The sequence below is a fragment of the Hippocampus guttulatus genome, chromosome 9, assembly GCF_054856545.1.
Source record: "Hippocampus guttulatus isolate MCC_2025c chromosome 9, RoL_Hgut_1.0, whole genome shotgun sequence".
Taxonomy (NCBI): Eukaryota; Metazoa; Chordata; class Actinopteri; order Syngnathiformes; family Syngnathidae; genus Hippocampus; species Hippocampus guttulatus.
In genome coordinates, this window is record NC_141269.1 from 15,219,461 (window position 1) to 15,239,740 (window position 20,280).

The window sequence follows — 20,280 nt, forward strand, 5'->3', positions numbered from 1 at the left end:
TTCACAACAAGCGATTCCATTCCACCCCTTTTATCCCTTTCTACCCAGAAACGTGTCTACTATCCCCCCTCCCTTAAAGGTGCGGGTTCTGGGTTTTTGACTTTTTAACTGGACTTTAGAATATTTTCAATTTGTGAATTAAAAAAAACACCACTTCAGCTTCAGCTGACGACCCTCCCAATTACAATGCATATTTTGCATCTTTGGCTATCAGTGGCAGTGAATTGTTAAAACACTTCTACATATTAGTGTACGTACTACGTTCATGAAGGGCAACTGTGGTATCAACTTTAACTTGTGTGGTGATCTAATATATCTGTTGCCTCTATGTATCATTTCATGAATGGGCTAGATGAAGAAACAGTTCTTTCATGTCTATATCGTATTTACGATTTGAAAGAAATGAGTACAGTATAAACTACAGTCCTAAAACGTGACATTGAAAGTAACGTGACACTTTCCTGATGGAGTATACGTTCATTTAAGTTACCGATGCAATTAAATTCGCCAACTTATATAAACATTTTCGTCACGTAGAATATAATGTCAATATAAATACTGTATATAGATGTGATACTATAAATAACAAGACTGTTATTGTGAGAATTTCATCTGTCAAACACGTGACGCGTTTTTAAATGCACACATCTCCCCCACTCAGCACCCCGTGAATTGATTTAGCCCCGCCCAAAAGAAGATCCAGCCAATCAAAATGTAATATGTGCCAGGCCGCGCATCCTGACACACCCCTCGAGTACCCACCTCGGTGCCGAAACGGAGAGTGCAGAAGCGGCAAGGGTCCATCCAGCTACTACATCTGTGGACGATTCAACGAGTGACTGCTGTATTACATGAAAGGCTTAACATTTACCTAGCCAGATGTGTAACACAACATGTCGTTTGATCATATTGTGAGCGTTTTCCATCGGAAATAATTCTGTTGTTTGGATGCCGGGAAGCTCCTTGGGTAAATACGACGCACGCCATTTGTCTTGTCATGACCGAATAGCATTGTGTGAATGCTATGCCGGCGTACACTATTTGCATTTTGGGGTTGATGTAAGTCATCATCTCCCTCCACGATGCAAGTTAATTGTGTAGTTGTCCTTACCGTTTTCACGTAGCACCGTGTGCCTTCAATATAAGGCCCCTATGATGATAAAGGCGTTTATTAAACATGTCCGTCGGTTCCCCTGGGTCACCAATGTGACATTGTACGGTTGCCTGTTTGCTGGAGGGGACTTTGTTCACCAGTGGTTTTCGCAACGGGACAAATTGGATTGGAGCCATACACGGAATGTCGCCGTAGTCGCGTTCAGTTTCCATGGCAACTTCAATTTCTTCTGGATGCGCTTTCTGGAGCGCAAATTCCCGGGCTATTCCGCCGGGATGGTGATGAAGAAGCTTTTCTTGGATCAGACCACGGCTGCGCCCTTGGCCACCAGCGCATTTTACACAGGTCAGTTAATGGCTAACTTGCAAATGCATCGCTCTTTGGCTGCTTACTACGCGATACCAATATGCCTCGTTCTTCTGTCCCTGCATGAAGTCAAAGGAATTGGCGGGTGTCCTCCAAGACTTTGGATGGGCAAATGCTCAAAGTTGAAACATGTAATAGTTTAACTCAACTGCCAAGACTTGTTTGTTGAACATTAGATCAGCTCTTTTACGATTGGCTGGCAACCAGTTCAGGTATAGGCCGCGTCAACGTAATGACCACAACAAAGCAGACTATGTAGAATCTCTCAAATTGTTTCATCTACAACATGACTTGAACTGGGACCCTCAGTTTCCAAATCCCTTTCCTTCTAGATGAGATACTGCCACCCAAAACGTGTGTTTCAAATGTGTACTACATTCTAACAATTCTTTGGAAAACTGTGACACGGATGTTGTTTAAAATTGATACTGTGGGGCAGGGGCGGTTCTGGATCAATTTCACTGAGGGGGCCGGGCTGGGGCCAGGGGTTTTGATGGGGGGGCACATTCAACCCAGGGCTAAAAAGACAAATTAGAAATCTTATTTGACTTTTTATTTCTTCAGACTTTGAAATTGTAGTCATAACATTACAGTGATGAGACAAAAAACAGTACTAGGAGGGCTAAAATGTGCAAGCGTAACAATACGTCTGTTGAGAATATTCAAGCCAGGGCATGATATGGTACCAGCCTGCCGGGGACAAAAATTGCAAATACACTGAAGCTACATGTTTTACATGCATTTAATTATCCAAATTTTAAAAGGCAATGTCTTATATATTGATCCTGTTAAATAAAAATTTAAATAAAAAGGGAGACTAAAAAAGTTACACACACACACACGCGCGCGCACACACACACAAACACGCGCGCACACACACACAAACACGCGTGCACACACACACGCGCGCGCACACACGCACGCACACGCGCACGCAAATAGCACTCGTGTGGTAATTTCCTTCTCTGCGAACTGCTTCTCATTTTCCTGCTCATTTTTAAATGGCGCAGCGCACTAAAGGGTCCGACTAGAATGTTAAATCACGCACTTTGGTTCCACCTTTCGCGTCGGCGACTCGGCACGACTGCGTAATCTGCGCTCGGAGGGGGGGCCAGAATCGGTGCTACAGGGGCACTGGCCCCCGTTGCCCCCCCCCCCCCCAGAACCGCCACTGCTGTGGGGTGTGTTGAGAAATGGTTTCTTTTCACATCACATACCTGTTTTTGTTTTTTTAATATATTTTTTTAGCACGGGATCCAAAAATGGCCACAGAATTTTATCAGTCATGATACAAGCGATAAATACCCTGTAAAATAGATGATTCTGAATAGGTGTATGAATATATATGTGTGTTTTAAATTTGTCAGTCTGATAGTGAGGTTTTTTTTTGTTTGTGTTCAACAGGTGTCAGTTTTTTAGAGGGCAAGGAGGATGTCATGGAGGACTGGAGGGACAAATTCCTGAACACTTACAAGGTGAGTAGAAAAAAACTTATGTGGGCACATTGTAATCACCCAATTTGTGATGACATTGCTGCTTTTCTTTTTCGCCTTTGATTCTCATGAAGAAAATGTCTGGTAATTCAGATCTGATAACACTCTAAGACTGAGAAACATACAGTGGAATCTCCGAAGTCAAACAGAATCATTTTAGTGACCAGGTCAAAACCTCCGGACTTAATTGTATTCAGTAGTTCAATTGTCTATGTTTATAGGACTATTTTTTTTTCTGTACAGACACATTTGAAAGCAATATTTTTACCCCTGTTAACCGTCATTCACGTGAAAAAAAAGATTGGCCGTGATATAATAAAAGTAAAACAAAATCACTCCGCTTTTCATGACGCATGAAGGAAGCACATGTGCTGCTCATGGAAGTAGAGAGAGAGAGAGAGACAGTTGCAGAATCCGTGTTGACCTCATGCGTCACACTTTAATTATTCTTGACTGTCATACAAGTGTAAATATGAAAGCAACTTGTGTATGCACTGCTTACAGATGACAATGTGAGTCTCTTCACATTAGCGTGAAACAGAGTCAAGTAATTGTCGCTTTAGCCACACCGTATTATACTGAGCAGCCAAGACTGCGACGTTGATATCATTAGTTTGATTTCCCGTTCAGTGCTCGCTATCATGTTTCCAATTTTCTAATTCAGTTGCACCTCTGTGTCGGTTTCACGCACACGCACACAAACACAGAGCTCATCAAAAGTAAAAACACTTTTGTGCTAATCCCTGCGCTTCAAACTCATAAAATAGGTCCCACTGTAATTCTTCTCTTGAATGAGCCCGTTCAGTGATAACATTTTATTCTCTGCTTTCATTTCAATTTGTTGAGAAATTGCATAACTTTAAGACTGTTTAGTAACTACACACAGATCTCGCAAATTGTTCGGAATGACAATCCCAGACAGTATCTCTCAAATTTTTGTTGTAGTTTTTTTTTAACTTGAAAACGAATCCTTCTCTTTGCCTTTCCACAAGCATGGATGGTTCAATTTGTGTTATTTCTCTTTCCAGACTGGGTTAATGTTCTGGCCCTTCATGCAGGTAAATATTACATCTCCTATTCCAGGGATAGAATTTAACTCTTGGCCGTTACTGGCAATATATGACCACGAGCGGTGAATGCTTTATAGCTCCAAGTTACATCGCTCTGCCTCGAGTTAAAGAATAATGATCAACAATTACCTGTCATACTTGTCTGATTGATATTAACCCTTTCATGCACCCTGTGACCCGATAACATGATAAACTGTCCACTGAAAGGGTTCAAATTTTTATAGTCAGAGTGTTTGACAAGAACATCCTTTTAAGTTGTTCACAATATTCAACCAGTGACCCACATATTTAAAAAAAAGTATGCTAATTCCAATCTCTTCTGGGAAAATTCAAGAGTCTATTCTTCAGGGGTGTCAAACTCATTTTTATCATGGGCCACATTAGTAGTTATGGTTTCCTGCCGAGGGTCAGTATGACTGTGAACCCAAATAAATAATCGCCTCACCTTCCATGTACGGTACCAACAAATTGATAAATGACTATTTTTGAAATCAGAGCCCACCTGGGCTGTACTTATGATGGATAAAATTGTCCAACAAAAGTGTTTTAATTCTGTATTTTTAAATTATTATTTTTTTAATCCTGGAGAACCAAGAACCCTTTTCGTCTTTGGAAAATGATGAATTATACATTAAATGACTGCTATATGTTCAGTGAACACCAAAATATATGTATTTTCAAATATTCAATGCTTTAATCCTAATTTAGGATTAGGGCCAGATTTGACCCTTTGGGATTTAAGGGTAGCATTTGAGTAGCAGAATTTATAGGGGCCAAATTTGAACCCGTGGGTTCTCCAGGGTTAAACTAAAGTGTCAACTTGTGTTTACGTATAATAATGCAACAGTAAGAAAAACTAAATCTTTGTTTGTCTCCCCCAGTTTCTGAATTTCGCCTTGGTGCCTCCGTACGTGCGAACAACCTTCAGTGGCTGCTGTGCCTTGATTTGGGCCACTTTCTTGTGTTTTTCGCGTCAGAGTGGCGACGGCACCGCCGGTGCTGCCCTCGAGTGGATGTTCCCCTCCAAAGGGGACAGAGCAGAGCAGACAGACAAGGTGAAAAGTAAGGTACTTGCTTCGAAAGAGGCAGCCCTAAATCCTTCATCCAAACAGAAGTGAAAAAAAAGAAAATGATGGAAAATACAGTGGGAGTCATGGTAGAAAGCAGCTCATGAATTACTCAGGGGGTCAACGTTGGCCTTAAGTTGCCACGGTCGTTCAGATTTCGAAGCCACACTCTCGGCCGCAACATAAGGGACACATGGACAGCTAGAAATAATTAAACATATGTCAATATCAATACAAAATTCATCCATCTATTTTCAACACAACTTATCCTACAATAATCTTTAAAAGCGTCATCAGTCTTGTTACAACTTCTGTATTGTATCTCATTGTGGCGGTGTACCTAATGCTGTGGTCAGCGAGTTAATGGTCAGAAAGTGCTCGGCAATACGATAGGAGATAGTCTTCCAGAAACAGGGTGAACAAGCATCATGTTTTAACTGTCATCATGTCTGCGAGGCTTCTCACTCTCACTCGCATTTGCTCTCCAAAAAGGCTCGAATCACAGGTCATAGGTCATCTTGGTGGCTGATACTTGAAAACTGTCCACAATCTGCTTGCTCTATTGTGACCAGAGCATATCATCATATTTAAGAATGAAACAACTAATAGCAAAAATATGTAGTCATGAGACCTGCCACAAAGTTCTTTAAACGGTACACTGGCTTGTTAAAAAGAAAAATACCATCTCCCCTATCGCCATGGTGACCCCTGATCACCTACTTGTTGTGCAGGGCTCGTGCAAAGTTGCTCCACATCAAAACAACCAGACATTATTTATTGCAAGCATTAACGTTTACCACATACATTTAGAAACTATTTTTACTTCTGATCTTTGAAGTTCAGGTAATGAATATGCAGCTCGTGGTAGATACACTTCTCAACTGTAGGGGAAGCCCACAAAACAAGCTGTTGATGTGACCCTCTTTTTTATTTTTTACTTTATTTTATTTTTTTGTCCGAGCAGCTCAGGCTGTCATGACGATGATCATGATTGTTGAGCCACTGAAAAAGAAAAATTGGAAACGTGAAACTAGCTTGAAATGGTTGGTGCTAATATCTCTTTGCATTCGATCTGCTACTGTCACATAATAGGAGCATGGCTGATTATCCCCAACAATATAAACGCATCGACGTTACCTGGGGCTGCCACCACAGCATATATTGGAGACAAAAACATTTACAGACCCTTGTTCAAATGCCACGTTTTTGTGATTCAGGAAAAAAATATGGATCTTGATGAATCATTTCAAAACATTTTTCAACCATTAATGTGAACAATTGAGATAATGTGGGCACCCGTGTTAAATGGGAGTCAGAACAAGGTTATAATTGTTTCCCCCCACCTTTTTTTAATTTACTTTTGACTTTTGTTTTTCAAATTAAGTTTCCGTAATCAGTAAGTACTTTTAAAAAATATGTTTTTTCACCCTGCATAGCATTACGGGCTGAGTTGAGTGACAAAAGAGGAGCAATATCAAAACACGACAGGCATCTCCAGCTACATTTGTATTTGCCGATGATGTCGCTTTGAGGCGACACCTCGTAAGTGAACGATGATTCCCAATATGACAGTTCAAAGAACTGCGCATATTTCCAGAGCTGATGGAAAGCGATTCAAACAGCTGCCAAGTGCCCGACACCAAGAGGTTAGAAGAGGAAAGGTTTTGATCTAATTCTTTTTTCTATTTGTATTTATTCACATCTTTTACATTTTTTTTTTGCATGACAAAGAACTGGCATTTCAGCAGGGGTGTGCAGACTTTTTGTATGCAAAGTTTGTGCTTTGGCACATGTTGACATTCATCACAACCAGGTCACAAAAACCTATTAGTAGGCGCGATAATGTAGGAAGTATCATATGCTTTCCACTGTGTACCCCTTTTTGAAACTGAAAACTACGTCTAATTAATGCGAAGGGCTACCAGTCCGACACACACTTCTGAAGTAGCAAATATCCTCAATTACCTTCAACAATTTTACCATGATTCGGTATGGTATGAATAAGGAATCGCATTCATTTTTTTTTGTTGTGAAGACACTGATCATGTTAATGAATTCTCAAAATAATAAGGAAACGACTGAATATCAGTAGTCTGTGACACCTCATTTCTAATAAACCTCTGCCAGTGTTTCCATTTTCAAATGATCACATTCTTAGAAAATCACACTGTCCTACTCATGTAGACATTGGTGATCCCCTGATATCCAGTGCGTGCATAACATATGGTAAGTATATACATACACACGTATTTATATGCAAATATCTACCTGCATATATACCGTATGTATGTAAATGAATGAACACGCATACTATATATAATAAAGACATACACTTAGGTTTGCAAAAACGATGCTCCTCTCTGTGTTGCATGAATGTAAAAATATCATCTTTGCATCATTCCCTCATTTCATCCAATTTTTTTTCTTTGCATTCCACAATGTTTTTTCATGCATGCTGTTATTTTGAGACAAATCATCATTTGTACAAACATCACTGACTACTATGTAAACAAGAATCTGTTTGTGCGTAAATCGTAAGCTAAGACCTCTGCCAAAAAGCTTTTTTTGGGGGGGGGGGGCATGAATCGCCGCACTCGCGTGTTCGCTATCATATCACAGGAAGAGTTGGTGACAAGTGTCCTTTTACTACAAAGTATACTAATGGGATTAGTTGTATTTGATTTGTCTCACTGACAGGAAGGAAAACCTGTTGATTGATTGTGTTAAATGTTGATGTGAATTTCATTTAAAAAAATAAATAAGAATAATCCTTAACACTATTTATCAGACACCTTTAAACTGTGCTGGAATTTACATTTTTTGTTGTATTTATAATTATATTGCAGAAGGTTAGATTTGTTGTGTGCTAATGTCTACTACATAAGTCAAATGACTGAATTGTTTGTTTTATTATATCGGCTGGTGAAGCTAAATAAATGCTGGGTTGATTTTGATACCACAGCGACATTTTTGGATCAGTGATGTGGTTGGTGATCATATTCGAAACTAGTTAAGTGATTGTGACTGTGATGAAAAAAATCATTTATATTAATGAATAAATACAGATGAACGTACTACAGCACTGTGCATTGTGTGAGTTTTTACAGTATATTGGAGTACTTTAGAAAATGCCAAAACTCATTTGGGTCCCAGGTGAGCTGGAGTCTACTCCTGCCGCTGACTTTGGGCGAGAGGCAGGTTACATCGCGGACGAGTCTCCAGCCAATTGCAGGGCACAAACAAACATTCACACACACACACACACACACACACACACTTACACATATCTATTGATAATTCAGAGTCTTCAGTCAACCAAACATGCATGCTTTTGGAAGAGCGAGGAACGCCAGAGTAACTCACAAACATGCCAATACCTCATAGGAAGGCTGGAGCCCAGATTTGAACCCTGAACCTCAGAACTGCATGACGGATGAGTTAACCACTCATGTTTTTGGAGCCAAAAGCTACTTCTTGGGTATAATAATGAATGCGAGGGGAAAACAGGTTGAAACACAAAACAACACATTTTCCGAAATCATTAATAATTATTGCTATCCATTGATGTGAAAAGATCATGAATATTGCTCACAATACTGTACATCGATAACGATTTAACAAGTTAGGAAACAAATATCAATACACCAAACTTTATTTCTCTGAATTTCTGCAAGTGTTTGCATTTTTAAATGACTATCACAATGCCCCTCACTGGTGAGCTGCAGTATTGAACAGGCTAGTGGGCAACGCATATGGTGACTACAACTTGAAAAGATTTAGAACCAAGCAAGTGGAAGCTTAAATCAACTGAGCGGACGCTTTGAGTGATGAAAATGAAGACAATTAAATTTAAAAGCAGTTGCCAGCAAACACACAGTTGTTATCGAGAACGAATAGTGAATCACTTGCTTTGGATTCTCAACTCCAACTCCGGCTGATTTTATATTTATATAACACTTTGTTCCAGCCGCTTTATTTAAAATGGGTTATACACGAAAAAAAAAACCTTGTGAGAGTCCTCTCGAAGCCAGTGGGCGTTTCCCCGCTTTTCGTTTCCTCGTCTGCAACGCGCATGCTCCCTGCATCCCCCTCCATCCGCACGTCGAGGGACCGAGGAGCTCGGATAACTATGCTCGGCGTCTCAGGCTCAGCCGGCTAAAAACTCGGCTCCAGAAGGCATTAGACTTGCGTAAGACGTGTACATTTAGGGTCAGGCAGTTCTCGGGGCGAACATGGAAATGAAGAAGTCTTTTTCGGCCACAGAGCGGGCACTCAGGAGCTACGGCGCGGTGTCGCAAACGGCGTGGACGACGGACAAAGGTGAGCAATTTCTCGAAGAAACACAGTAGTGCAAGGAGATGGGCATGTAAGGTTAAGTCCGATCTGTCGTTTGAAGATAGCGGCGCGTTGTTGTTGTTCAAGGTTGCAACGTGCATGCTTGATTTAGGCCCATGAGTTCGCCTGCACGCTGACATGCGCGATTTGACACACTCGAGCGTGTTTGCTGTATCGGAAGGTCTAGATTTCACATTGAAAGAACACTGGTGTTCAAGATTGATTGATATATTGCGGATTCATAAAAACGTAAAACTACAGGTTATATTGTCAAACCAATTCGTCCAACGCAGTAGCATTTTGGGGTTCAATTAATATTCTTCAACGTCAACCTATTCAATAGTTTTTCTAGCAAAAGGAACATATATTCGTGCGCTACCAGTGGACACAAATGTATTCATATTATGGGGATTTTTTTATTTAATTTATTTCTATATGCATGTGCTTTAATAGCTACATGGCGAAGAACTATGGAGAGCAAGAAAATAAAAATAAAATAAAAATAATAATAATGTCTCACAGGCTCATTATGATGAAAGAGTCCATCTCTTTCATCCAACTGAGTAGAAACAACACGCATATGTTATATTCCACACACAATGCAGACAATTCTCACCTTAAAAGAAGCCATGAAACTACACTTGTATGAATATTGGCAGTAAATCAATAAGGACAATAGTTTCAGACATTATAGGTTCAAAATGAAAACTACTTTTTATTGTAGTTATAACTCTTATAGGTGTTATTATTTCCACTGCATACCATGTTTTAATTTTTTTTATTATCATTATTACTCAACCCGAATGATGCAAGTAATGACACCCAATGCGATAATCCCCACTGAGGACAAGTCATCACGAGGGAGCCTGGTGTGAACTTTACAACAGAAAAAGACGCAGCTACATTTTCCACAGACTGTCGATCGAAGGCTACCTTTCCTCTGTGTATATAAACAAACAGAAGCGCTGCCCCCTTCCCTGGGCAGTTCTCCTTCAAAGAGGTGGGAGTGCGGTCCAGTGTGTGTGTGTGTGTGTGTGTGACTGCAGGATGTGTCATCAGCTTGATGTCACGCAGATGCTGACATTCACCTGTTGTGGAGCCCCCCCGCCTGCTGCCGACCTCATTAAATCCTAATCCTGGGCTACACTGATAAGGCGGTTTGCTTAATGACTGCAGCGTGGGATGTATTAATTAGCAAGCACATACCGACCGACATGTGTCTGCAGCTTCTCATGCTGGCGTCAAATTTGTTTTATTGTAAATCTCGGAAGTGGTGACAGTGGTCATTCCTTGTTGTCTCGGCTCTTCGTGTGGAGTGTTGAGCAGGCTGATAGGCAGCTTTAAAAAGTCCATTCAGCTCAGCGGGCAAAAAGATGTGGAAAAAGCGTGAGTTTAAAAAGCACTCGGGCTTGGTTTGCGTCGTGCCGCTGCTGGCTACCGTCAAAACTTTGATCTGCTTTTCAATGCTGGCGACGGAACAAACAAGCCCTCCTTTTCTGTTTGAGGCTTGTTTGCTTGCCTGTGGTGAGTCAGCTTCATACTCACTGACTGCAGTTAGGCACCCTGCAGGAGCCCCAGCTGTCTCACCACACTGATGTGACCCACCAGGAAACATCTCAGATCAGCACTTGGTAAATTTGACATTTTATAATATTGACAACTGGTGTCAGTGCCAATGTGTGCATTGACTTTCCTTTTTCTCTTTATCATGTTACGGTTTCATTATTACTGTCATTGAACTAAGGCAAGGTATTGGAGTCTCACATTCTAAAGGTTCCAGATTTAAAGCTCAGCTCAGGTCCCTCCTTTGCAGATTTGCGGATTTTGGATTTGCATGGGTCTGCCCCAAATACTCGAGCTGCCTCCACAGAAAACATGCTTCTTATTCCTGGATTGTTTTGATTTGTATTTTAGATTTTTTTAAGGAATTTTTGTCAAGGTAAAATGTTGTGTTTGGGCATGTGATATCTTTTTTTTTTCAAAAAGTACACAAAATAAATATAGTATGTAGTGATGGCTATCTCCTTCGTGTATTTTGTGAGCCATGTCTGTGAAAAGCGCTGTATAAATTAAACCATCGAAATAATATTCCCTCTACTTGCTTGGTTACTTTTCTAATCACTGCTATTTGTATTTTTCACCGACTTTTGTACTTATTTCCAGCATATCCATGATGGGGCCTGTCTATGAAAATGGCCAATTTGGTGCTGGTCCAAATTAGGCATGTCCATTCTTGACCGAAGTCTGTGCTCTACTCCGACATGAAATTTTGCCAAGTGTTCCCGTTACTTTGATTGAGAAACTCACTTTCACTGCATCACCCATCACAGGATCTTACGGATCATAGTACATGCAAAAAAAAAAAAAAAAAAAAAGGGGGTCATGAGATGGTTGAAGGGAAGGTCAGCATTGCGGTCACTGTTGCATGTGGTTCTGCGGCATTCGAGTATCATGAACGCTTGCTTGGTTTAAGTGTTTCATAGCTGAGGCGCTTTGTGAAGTCGAAACAAGACAATCAGTGTGACGACACAGCTGTTCTCGTCGGTCCACAACATCAGCAAGCCTCTCTTTAGTGCATCAACACTTAAGCAATCTTATTGAACAGGCGTACAAGTTAGCGCCTGCATGAGTCCATAAGAATGGTCTTCCTTTATTCATGTGCATATTTTGGAGAATCACTTACCTCCTCCCCTTCCAAATCCGACACTCCCATTAGCAGGTGGCATATTTTGGAGTAGAAACCAATGTTATTTTTGACTTCTTTTTGGTCCAATATTTTTGTTGAAAGTGATTCTTGAGTGTGTGATGAAGCTGTCACTCTCTTAATAAAAGTCTGTGAAAGGCGCGACAGTATGATCGTTTCCCGTTTGTGTTTCCCAGGTCACTGTGACGTTTCAATGGCTGAGAGCACCATGTGTCCGGAAGAGATTGAGGTGGAGATGGCTCGGATCCAGCGCCTCAGGGAGGTCCTGGTGCGTCGGGAGTCCGAGCTACGCTTCATGTGAGTCGCAAAATGTTTTTCGGAAGATCGGATAGAGGGGGAGCACTGCAAAGATCTAATCACACAAAGGTCATCAAAATGCCAACCTCTGTCCTTGGCTGCTGGATGAGGCGGCATCCTGCCCTGACATGCCACACTCATTTTTACATTGATTATCATTGGTGAGGAGTCACGCGTAGCAAGGCCTTCTGTCGGCCTAGATGCCATCACAAGCACTGACCTACATTTACAACCCATTTCTTCCATGAAACTGTATTCCTTTATTCTCACCTTTCTATTCTCTTCATTTCATAGTGTTTCTCTAAACAGTAACAAACGTACTGCCCACCCCAGTTGAGTATACATGCAGTTGTATGAAGAATTTACTGCATCCTCATTAACATGAGCTTCAAGGATTGCAGTCGATTTACCACCCTCAATCACCACATCATCCCACTTGACTCTTTGGCTTCACAGTTTTACAGTTTATTGAAGCAGCTGCATCGTTTCCTTGTTCCACCCACTCTCCATTTCTTTTGCTCAATTTTAAAAACAGATCACGCCGGCACACAGAAGGCCCTTTACCTGAAATATATGACTCAGACATGAATCAATGTCGGATTTACAGGAAGATTAGAAATGTCGGTGTTTAAAATACATGCAATTTGATATGTTACATTGTTTCGATTCACTCCCCGGCCATGTTAGATACACCAAAACAACAACACAAACATCGTATGATATGATGGATGTACAGTACATAAAATATTACATTTTGCCATGAACATTGCATGGTCAATATACATGATCTTTTCATTAAATACATTTTTCTACAGCACTTATCTTCATTAGTCCTGAATGGAATCTTCACATGACCTTACATGCAAAGTTTTTGCAATCTGTGAAGAAGCTGGAGGACGCAGAGAAACGTCGCGCTAGCGCAGGGACAACAGTCAGACTCCACATTGGATGGCGGCAACCGCGATCTGAGCCCGGAAGCACAAAACTGCAAACCATACATTCTCGCCGCTAAGAGATTGGACTGCACAAAATATAGACTCAATTATCACGTAGGATTGTATCAGACATGCGTTGTAGGTTGCGAATGTATGAATGGCCATTTTTGTTGTCAAATTTAAGGTAATGGAGTGTGAATCGTTGCTTGTAGTGTGCCCTCACGTGACACCGAGTGATTTTGTGGAGAGTTCAAGACGACAGAAAGGCTTCACTACGCTGCTGCCGTGCAGTTTCTCTCTCCCTGTGTTGGACTCCAGCTGCCACACAAACACATGGACACGTGTGTAAAACTGGCATTCGGAGAGCGGACGCTTCTGGAATCCGCTGATAGCACTGAGAGACTTCAACACCCAGGCTGCGAGAGGGAGGGAGGCTGCGAATAGAGCAGCACAGAAGGGAGGGGCGACTGTGCATGAGTCATCAGGCCGATGTATCACTGGCGCAATTAAATGTGTGGCATCCCTCACAGAGAAAGAGAAGCGAGGGGGTTTGGGGATGAACGGGTGTTGATGCCGAGGCCCTGAGACGTCAGTACCGCGTGAAGTGATCGGTGGTCGCATGCTCTCCATCTGCCACGCGGGTTGATGTCATGACGTCTTCATGACAAGCTCAACGGGCATTCGAGCTCACAAGTCATGTCAATCTGACAAGTGTCACCTATGTTTAGACACGCTAAAGAATCTGACATCCGCTATGTCGAAAGGAAGTAGAAGTGGACTCATGGACAGCCAATTAGGGCCAATCGTTTACTGTTGGCGCTGCAGTTTGCAGTAGTGTAGAACCGCTTTAAATCACAGTAAGAGCTGTTTCTAGTGGGCACATTTTGCTCCTCCTCATTAAGAATATAACCCTACATTATATGTAAGAAACACAATATAAGAGAGGTATCCCTATCTGTTATGTCGTCGCTATTCCACTAATAAATTGCCATCGCTAGAAAGATATAGAGTCAAATATTGCATCATATTATAGGATGGTGTTCTCCATACCGTACAATGACAATAAGTCTATTGTAATGGAAACATAAAAGATCCGGTTTCTCCTCACTGGAAAAAAACAAAACAAAACAAAACAACTGAAAATACATTTAAAACCCGAATGAAAGATATTCAATTTGGGTTGCATTTATCACAAAATCATACTAATAATAAATCACATTTATAGGGCAGGTTTCCGGACACTCAACTGTCTATATTTACTCTTAAGTGTGATGAAACCAGTAAATGTCTCCTTTTCTTGTAGGATGGACGACATCCAGCTGTGCAAAGACATCATGAGTTTAAAGCAGGAATTGAGACAGATTGTTGCAGTACCAGGTACATCTTCAGCCCAAACTGATGAATGCATACCCTCTCTTGTCAGCTTCTTTGTGTGACACGGTACAACAAGAGTGGAAAAGAATGACAGCGTTTGGCAGAAAGCATGCATGCATGCGTCACAGTGATATATAAATAGGACATCCACGGGATGGATGCGAGTGACGCGCACGGGCGAGCCTTTTTCCACACCAGAGCACAATTTGAGCTGCTTCGTGTTGATTGCGCTGCCGCCGGTGAACGCAACACAAATTAGATGTCACATTCATCGGCACCTTTAGGCACACCTGTGTGATCTCATGTGATCTGACAAAAGCTGTACCGTATACTCAAATTTTTCAAAATGATAATCTTCAGACTTGTATTCATATACCTTGCCTTCGCAAGCCTCATTTAATGCAACTCTACCGCATCAAACCAAGAGCTGAAACTTGTCTCCCGATGATGCAGTGCAACATTGCTCCTAAATTCATTAGTAAAATTGCGAGAGCAAAGTTTAAAATTGTACTTAATTAATGCATATATTCTATTATATGCATGTAAAATGTTGATACTAATACAACAATGAATATAGAGACACTTTTCAGTGTAATCATTCAAATTTAATATCTAAGTGTTATAATAGTTTTGGTAAAGGACAATTTTTTTTTTGAATCGGATTCATCAAGCATCGATGCATTATTTTTGCTCCAGCAAAATAAATTGATTAAAATTGATTAATTCATCGGCTAATGTTCATTGATTTGTTGTGAAAATGATTTAAACATATGCAACCCCCCCCCCCCCAATTTTTAAATGTGGTTAATAAATTATATTTAATTACATAATGAAAACTGGGATACCACGTGAATGGTTATGCAATGAAAAGAAAATCATGAAAACAATTATATACTGTACATTTTAACTATATTTGGCCTCATCTACAAATGACCTACCTGGCCCATCTGTCTGATTTAAAGCACAAAAGTTCACCCACCCGTGTGTTAGATGGTGTTGATGTAACTAATGAAATGGCCTGCCAATGTGGTAACATGTTTCAGAGAGAAAGTGGAAGATTGCGAAGCGGCATCTTATAGTCATTCCAATAGCCAGCTTTAGAGGGCCTAAATCCAGGACCTGATTGGGTGGTTGGCATCAAAGGGATGCATGAAGCCTTATTTCAGTTGGAGGCGCGCTTAGCTTCCCTGCAACCTCAGCACACTATTTCCTGCAAAAGATTGGGCTGCATCATAAATGACGCCAAAAAGCCACTGGGGCCACAGCAGCCAAGACCACCTCCGTTTGCTGCTTCACGCAAGAGAGGTGTTCAGGCCAAGGGGCGACACATTTGTGATGTAGACATACTTGCTGAGACTGCAGGAGTTCCCAGCAATGCGACTGCACTTTTCCAGTTCCATCTCTAAGCTCTTCAATTGCTACATCCCTCTGGCAGTCTATACTCATTTAAAAAACAAACAAAAAAAAAAACTTTGATGTTTATTTCTGTGTACACACACACACACACACACACACACACAGAGTTGGCAAGAAGATACAAAAACCGGGCATCTGTGTCATTTTCAAGGACACAGAACACACACACACACAGGCACACGCACGCGCAACCATTATACAGGGTGTTCCAAAAGTCTTGGGCACATTTTGACATTTGACATTGACATTATAAAAATGCATCTGGTACATTCAGAAAGCGTGTAATCTCAATTTTTACAGGGAATGTTCAAAGATGTTCAATGTGAGCACCATTGGTCACACGACACAGATCAAGCGATAGTCAAATTCTTGCCAAACGCGTCCCAGCATTGCATTGTCAATGGTTGCAACAGCTTCTGTTATTCGTGCCTTCAGTTTAAAGCATAAGCACCCATCCGTTATGAATTTACCATGCCATCTCACTATGGACTTCCTCTCTGGTGGCTCCTTTCCGACTTTTCTGCGAAATGCACGTTGAACAACAGTCCATGATTCCGTTTTTGCAAATTCAAGCACACAAAACACCTTTTCTGGTTGAGTGAATGCCATTAATGGGTCTAAAAAAAAATAAAAAGATCAATAGCCTTACGAAAAACTTAATGTAATTAGCTTTAAAATGACACGACTTTTATCTTGCTACCATTTGTAGTTAAGGAAATATGGATACTTCAAATGAGCTCAAGACTTTTGGAACACCCTGTATTATTAGTGAAAGGAATCAGTTTCTTTTTCGAACCATTTTACCCGACTCGTAGGTCAATTACTTGATTGTCGCATAAGCCACATATAGAATGTACTCAAGCATTGTGGATTCGTTGCTCTGCTGGCAGATGGCCGCACTCATTTTTCAAGCTACCGGTAAGTTAGTCAGTAGCAGACACTCAAACAGTGGCTGCTGAGCAAGGCTAATTATTCCCAATTCATTTTCATACGCACGGAATGACACAACCAACAGAGCTTTCATATTAGCATTATCGCAAGCTCTTCTAAGGTCATTGAGAGGTCAATTCATCTTTGGCAGCACAATGTTTATTTGTCATGGCGACATATTGCGGTGACTTACCGTCTCCTGTTCCTGCAGAGAAAGACAAAAGTAAGAAAGACAAACAACAGGAAGAGGAACTGATCCTAAAGATCCATAAACTGGTGCAGAAGAGGGATTTCTTGGTGGATGATGCAGAGGTGGAGAGATTAAGGTACCGGTAGATCTAAGAGGGGGGAAATGCAAGCATGCGTGTGCACTTGAAATTCAATGTTAATATCACTGCGATATGACTCAGGGAGCAGGAGGAGGACAAGGAGATGGCAGACTTCCTCAGGCTGAAATTGATGCCACTGGAAAACAAACTCAAAGTCAAACAAAGTGAGTGGACATATTTATTTACATACAAAAGCACACACACACCCAAACCTCCCCCCCCCCCCCCCCCAACAAACAAACAAATACACACAACTGTAAATGTTTCTCTTCCATTCCATAATTAGTACACCAAGATCCTCCAAAGCCCAAAAGACAAGTTCCGGAGCCACCATCCAACAAACCCTTCGTCACGAAATCAGGTGTGGCCATCATTAAGGACTGCTGTGGCGCCACCCAGTGTTCCATCATGTAATTACCGGAGACCTTCAATACCCCCCACCTCGCCCACCAACAAATTCAGCAAACATCACTTCCTGTGAATAAGGTGAACCTGTCCAGCTTTATGCTCCACTCGAAGGTGTCTATAAGTCGAGTCGTGTTTGCAATGCAAGTACACAATGTCAGGGAGGCCAGTGTTGATGCGTTCCGTAGTTCATCGGGTACAGGATACCATCCAGTAATCTCCTGCATATTCGCAGTTCAATATTCACAAAACCACCACTTGATCCCCCCATGCGGAATCAATCCTTAGCCATTTGTTTAAAAACAAACGCAGATTGTGGCAAGTCTACAATACCTCAAGACAAATTCCCATCCAAATAAGAAAAGCTGGGAAGTTTTAGGTATGAAGCATGTTGAAGAAATCCATCGACATAGAGACCAGCTTTGTATGTCAGGGCGGAGCCAAGTTTAGCTTGGGTTGTAAGTGGAGAGTAGAATCTTCGCCAATATCAAATCATTTGTAATTCATTTATTGATGAGGGTAGTGTTAGATAATGACTTTGAAAATAGAACAAAATCTTTTTGGATCATAGTTTGTACTTTAATTTTAATGGTTAAAGCGGGACATTCTAAACAGTCTGCGGAAAGGCTAAATTTTTATCCTTTTCCAAAAGTGGCGGATTACTGTAGTAGGCTTACAATTGTAAAGTCAAACATGAAAAAAAGTTCATCTCCATTTTTCATTTTGCTGTACAGTGGCAATAAAATCTAGAATCAAAAGACGGGACTACAAGCACAATGGCCATGTAGGGAATTTTATTAAATACTGTATGGGGCTTTCTAGCTGAGCATGTGGTGAAAAGAACAAACAAACAAACAAACAAAAAAAAAAGTCAGCTGCACATTGATACAAATGATGCCCTGTGGATGCTTGGTACTAAAACTGACTGAGCAGCACCTCCAACGTCCTCTGTTGTCAATCAAAGTGACATTAGCCATCATTATGCAACTTAAAGGGATGCTTTACAAATTTTGCCATATTCAACACAAACAAGTGAATATTTTATCGATAATGAATTTGATTAACTTCAATACTTTTCATTTGACATTCACAAATTGAGCCGTGAATAGTCTTGACCCGACCCCTGAGTATGTGAGGTCATTTTCAGTCGACACCAAGTGGCAAAAAACTTGTTTGTGAAGGTGTTAATTGTAGATGGAAGATAATAAAGTTATCAAATTCATTATAGACAAAATATTCACATTTTACTGCCGAAAATGGCAAAATTAGTAAAGTATCCCTTTCGAGATTTGCTTGAAAGTAGGGTCACATTAAGCCAAGCTGTTTTGATGCTAGAGTGACGACAACGACGAAAGATGTTGATTCACGATTATTGTGCTCGTTCCTTTTCCTCAGGTGATGAAAATACTAGCTTCCCCACTCACAAAATTTTACAAATACAATTATTTATAACAGTTAGTGCAGATGCGTGTGTATTTTCCCAAACACTATTCTCTAAATGCGTAAATTTAAATTCTAAAATGTGCCCGGAAAGTATTCCCAGCGCTTCACTGTGCACTGATGCGGCCCATCCAACCTGCAAAGAGCAATGGGCAAAGCTTCATATTGAAAAAGACTTGAGGCTATAATTGCTGCCCCCCCCAACAAAAAACAACCTTTTTTTCACGATATCATTGTAGGGTGTTGCGTGTAGAATTTTAAGGGAAAAAATGAATTTTATCTATTTTTGTAAGAGGCAGCAACACAAAATGTGGAAAAAGTGAAACGGGAATACTTTCTGGATGCACTGTACTTGCAGCTTACAATGAATGACTGTCGGCCACCTAGAGGTTTATAACAGTTGTCCTTGGCAAAAGAAACCTTCAGGTTTAAAAAAAAAAATAAAATAAAAAAAAAAAAACCCTTCCTGAACAACACTAGCTCACCCATGACTCTCAGTTGTAGCATTTTACTGCAGACTGGTCGTCAGGTTTATGTATGCTTCAGTAATATTTTGAATATTTATTGTACGCGCAAAAACAACAAAATATTGCGGGTAGGAAGCACGGACAATTATTGCTTTGTGCACACCTAACGAGCCACACTGACATTATAATCCGGAGAATTACTGATTGTGATAATCACAGTTTGCCTGCTTTCATCTGACAAGAAGCAACTTGATAATCAGATTTGTTTTAATGATGCACATTACCTATATAATGCAATCTTCTTGTAACTACCAACATTTCCATGTATGTTTGAGTGTTATATGAACATCTGCCAAGCCGTTTGTCTCTTCTTTATAAGCATCTATCGTGCTCGTGAATTCATGAAGCTCCTCATGTTGAAAATGCAACACACATGCCAAAAGTAAGCTGAAACTTCCTGTACATACATGTTGAAATAAATGTCATCTTTCAGGAACTTCCCAGTAGATTGCATCTTACTGTCAACCTGAACCAACCA

At 40.8% G+C, this 20,280-nt stretch overlaps 2 protein-coding genes across 3 annotated transcripts; both read left to right on the forward strand.

Annotated features, from left to right (window-relative positions):
* The first annotated feature begins 782 nt into the window (after positions 1–782).
* On the forward strand, positions 783–8,189 carry LOC147200527 (mpv17-like protein). Of its 2 annotated transcripts, none has more exons than XM_086119222.1 (4): positions 783–1,459; positions 2,885–2,955; positions 4,002–4,031; positions 4,925–8,189. In XM_086119222.1, exons 1-4 carry the CDS (start codon positions 1,153–1,155, stop codon positions 5,159–5,161), a joined length of 645 nt encoding a protein of 214 aa, XP_085975348.1. In that variant the 5' UTR covers positions 783–1,152; the 3' UTR covers positions 5,162–8,189. The 2 variants fall into 2 exon arrangements, with proteins under 2 accessions (XP_085975348.1, XP_085975349.1); XM_086119223.1 differs by having other exon boundaries at positions 5,021–8,189.
* A 1,015-nt stretch (positions 8,190–9,204) lies between these two features.
* On the forward strand, positions 9,205–20,238 carry bmerb1 (bMERB domain containing 1). The gene is made up of 6 exons (XM_086119224.1): positions 9,205–9,430; positions 12,326–12,446; positions 14,685–14,758; positions 17,313–17,427; positions 17,512–17,594; positions 17,717–20,238. Exons 1-6 carry the CDS (start codon positions 9,343–9,345, stop codon positions 17,842–17,844), a joined length of 609 nt encoding a protein of 202 aa, XP_085975350.1. The 5' UTR covers positions 9,205–9,342; the 3' UTR covers positions 17,845–20,238.
* The last annotated feature ends 42 nt before the right edge of the window (positions 20,239–20,280 follow it).

Coding starts and splice junctions, on each gene's coding strand:
- LOC147200527 (XM_086119222.1), top strand. CDS start 1,153: ATGATGATAAAGGCGTTTATTAAACATGTCCGTCGGTTCCCCTGGGTC. Junction 1,460..2,884: donor CACCAGCGCATTTTACACAG/GTCAGTTAATGG, acceptor TGTGTTCAACAG/GTGTCAGTTTTTTAGAGGGC. Junction 2,956..4,001: donor AATTCCTGAACACTTACAAG/GTGAGTAGAAAA, acceptor TTCTCTTTCCAG/ACTGGGTTAATGTTCTGGCC.
- bmerb1 (XM_086119224.1), top strand. CDS start 9,343: ATGGAAATGAAGAAGTCTTTTTCGGCCACAGAGCGGGCACTCAGGAGC. Junction 9,431..12,325: donor GGCGTGGACGACGGACAAAG/GTGAGCAATTTC, acceptor TGTGTTTCCCAG/GTCACTGTGACGTTTCAATG. Junction 17,428..17,511: donor GCAGAGGTGGAGAGATTAAG/GTACCGGTAGAT, acceptor GATATGACTCAG/GGAGCAGGAGGAGGACAAGG.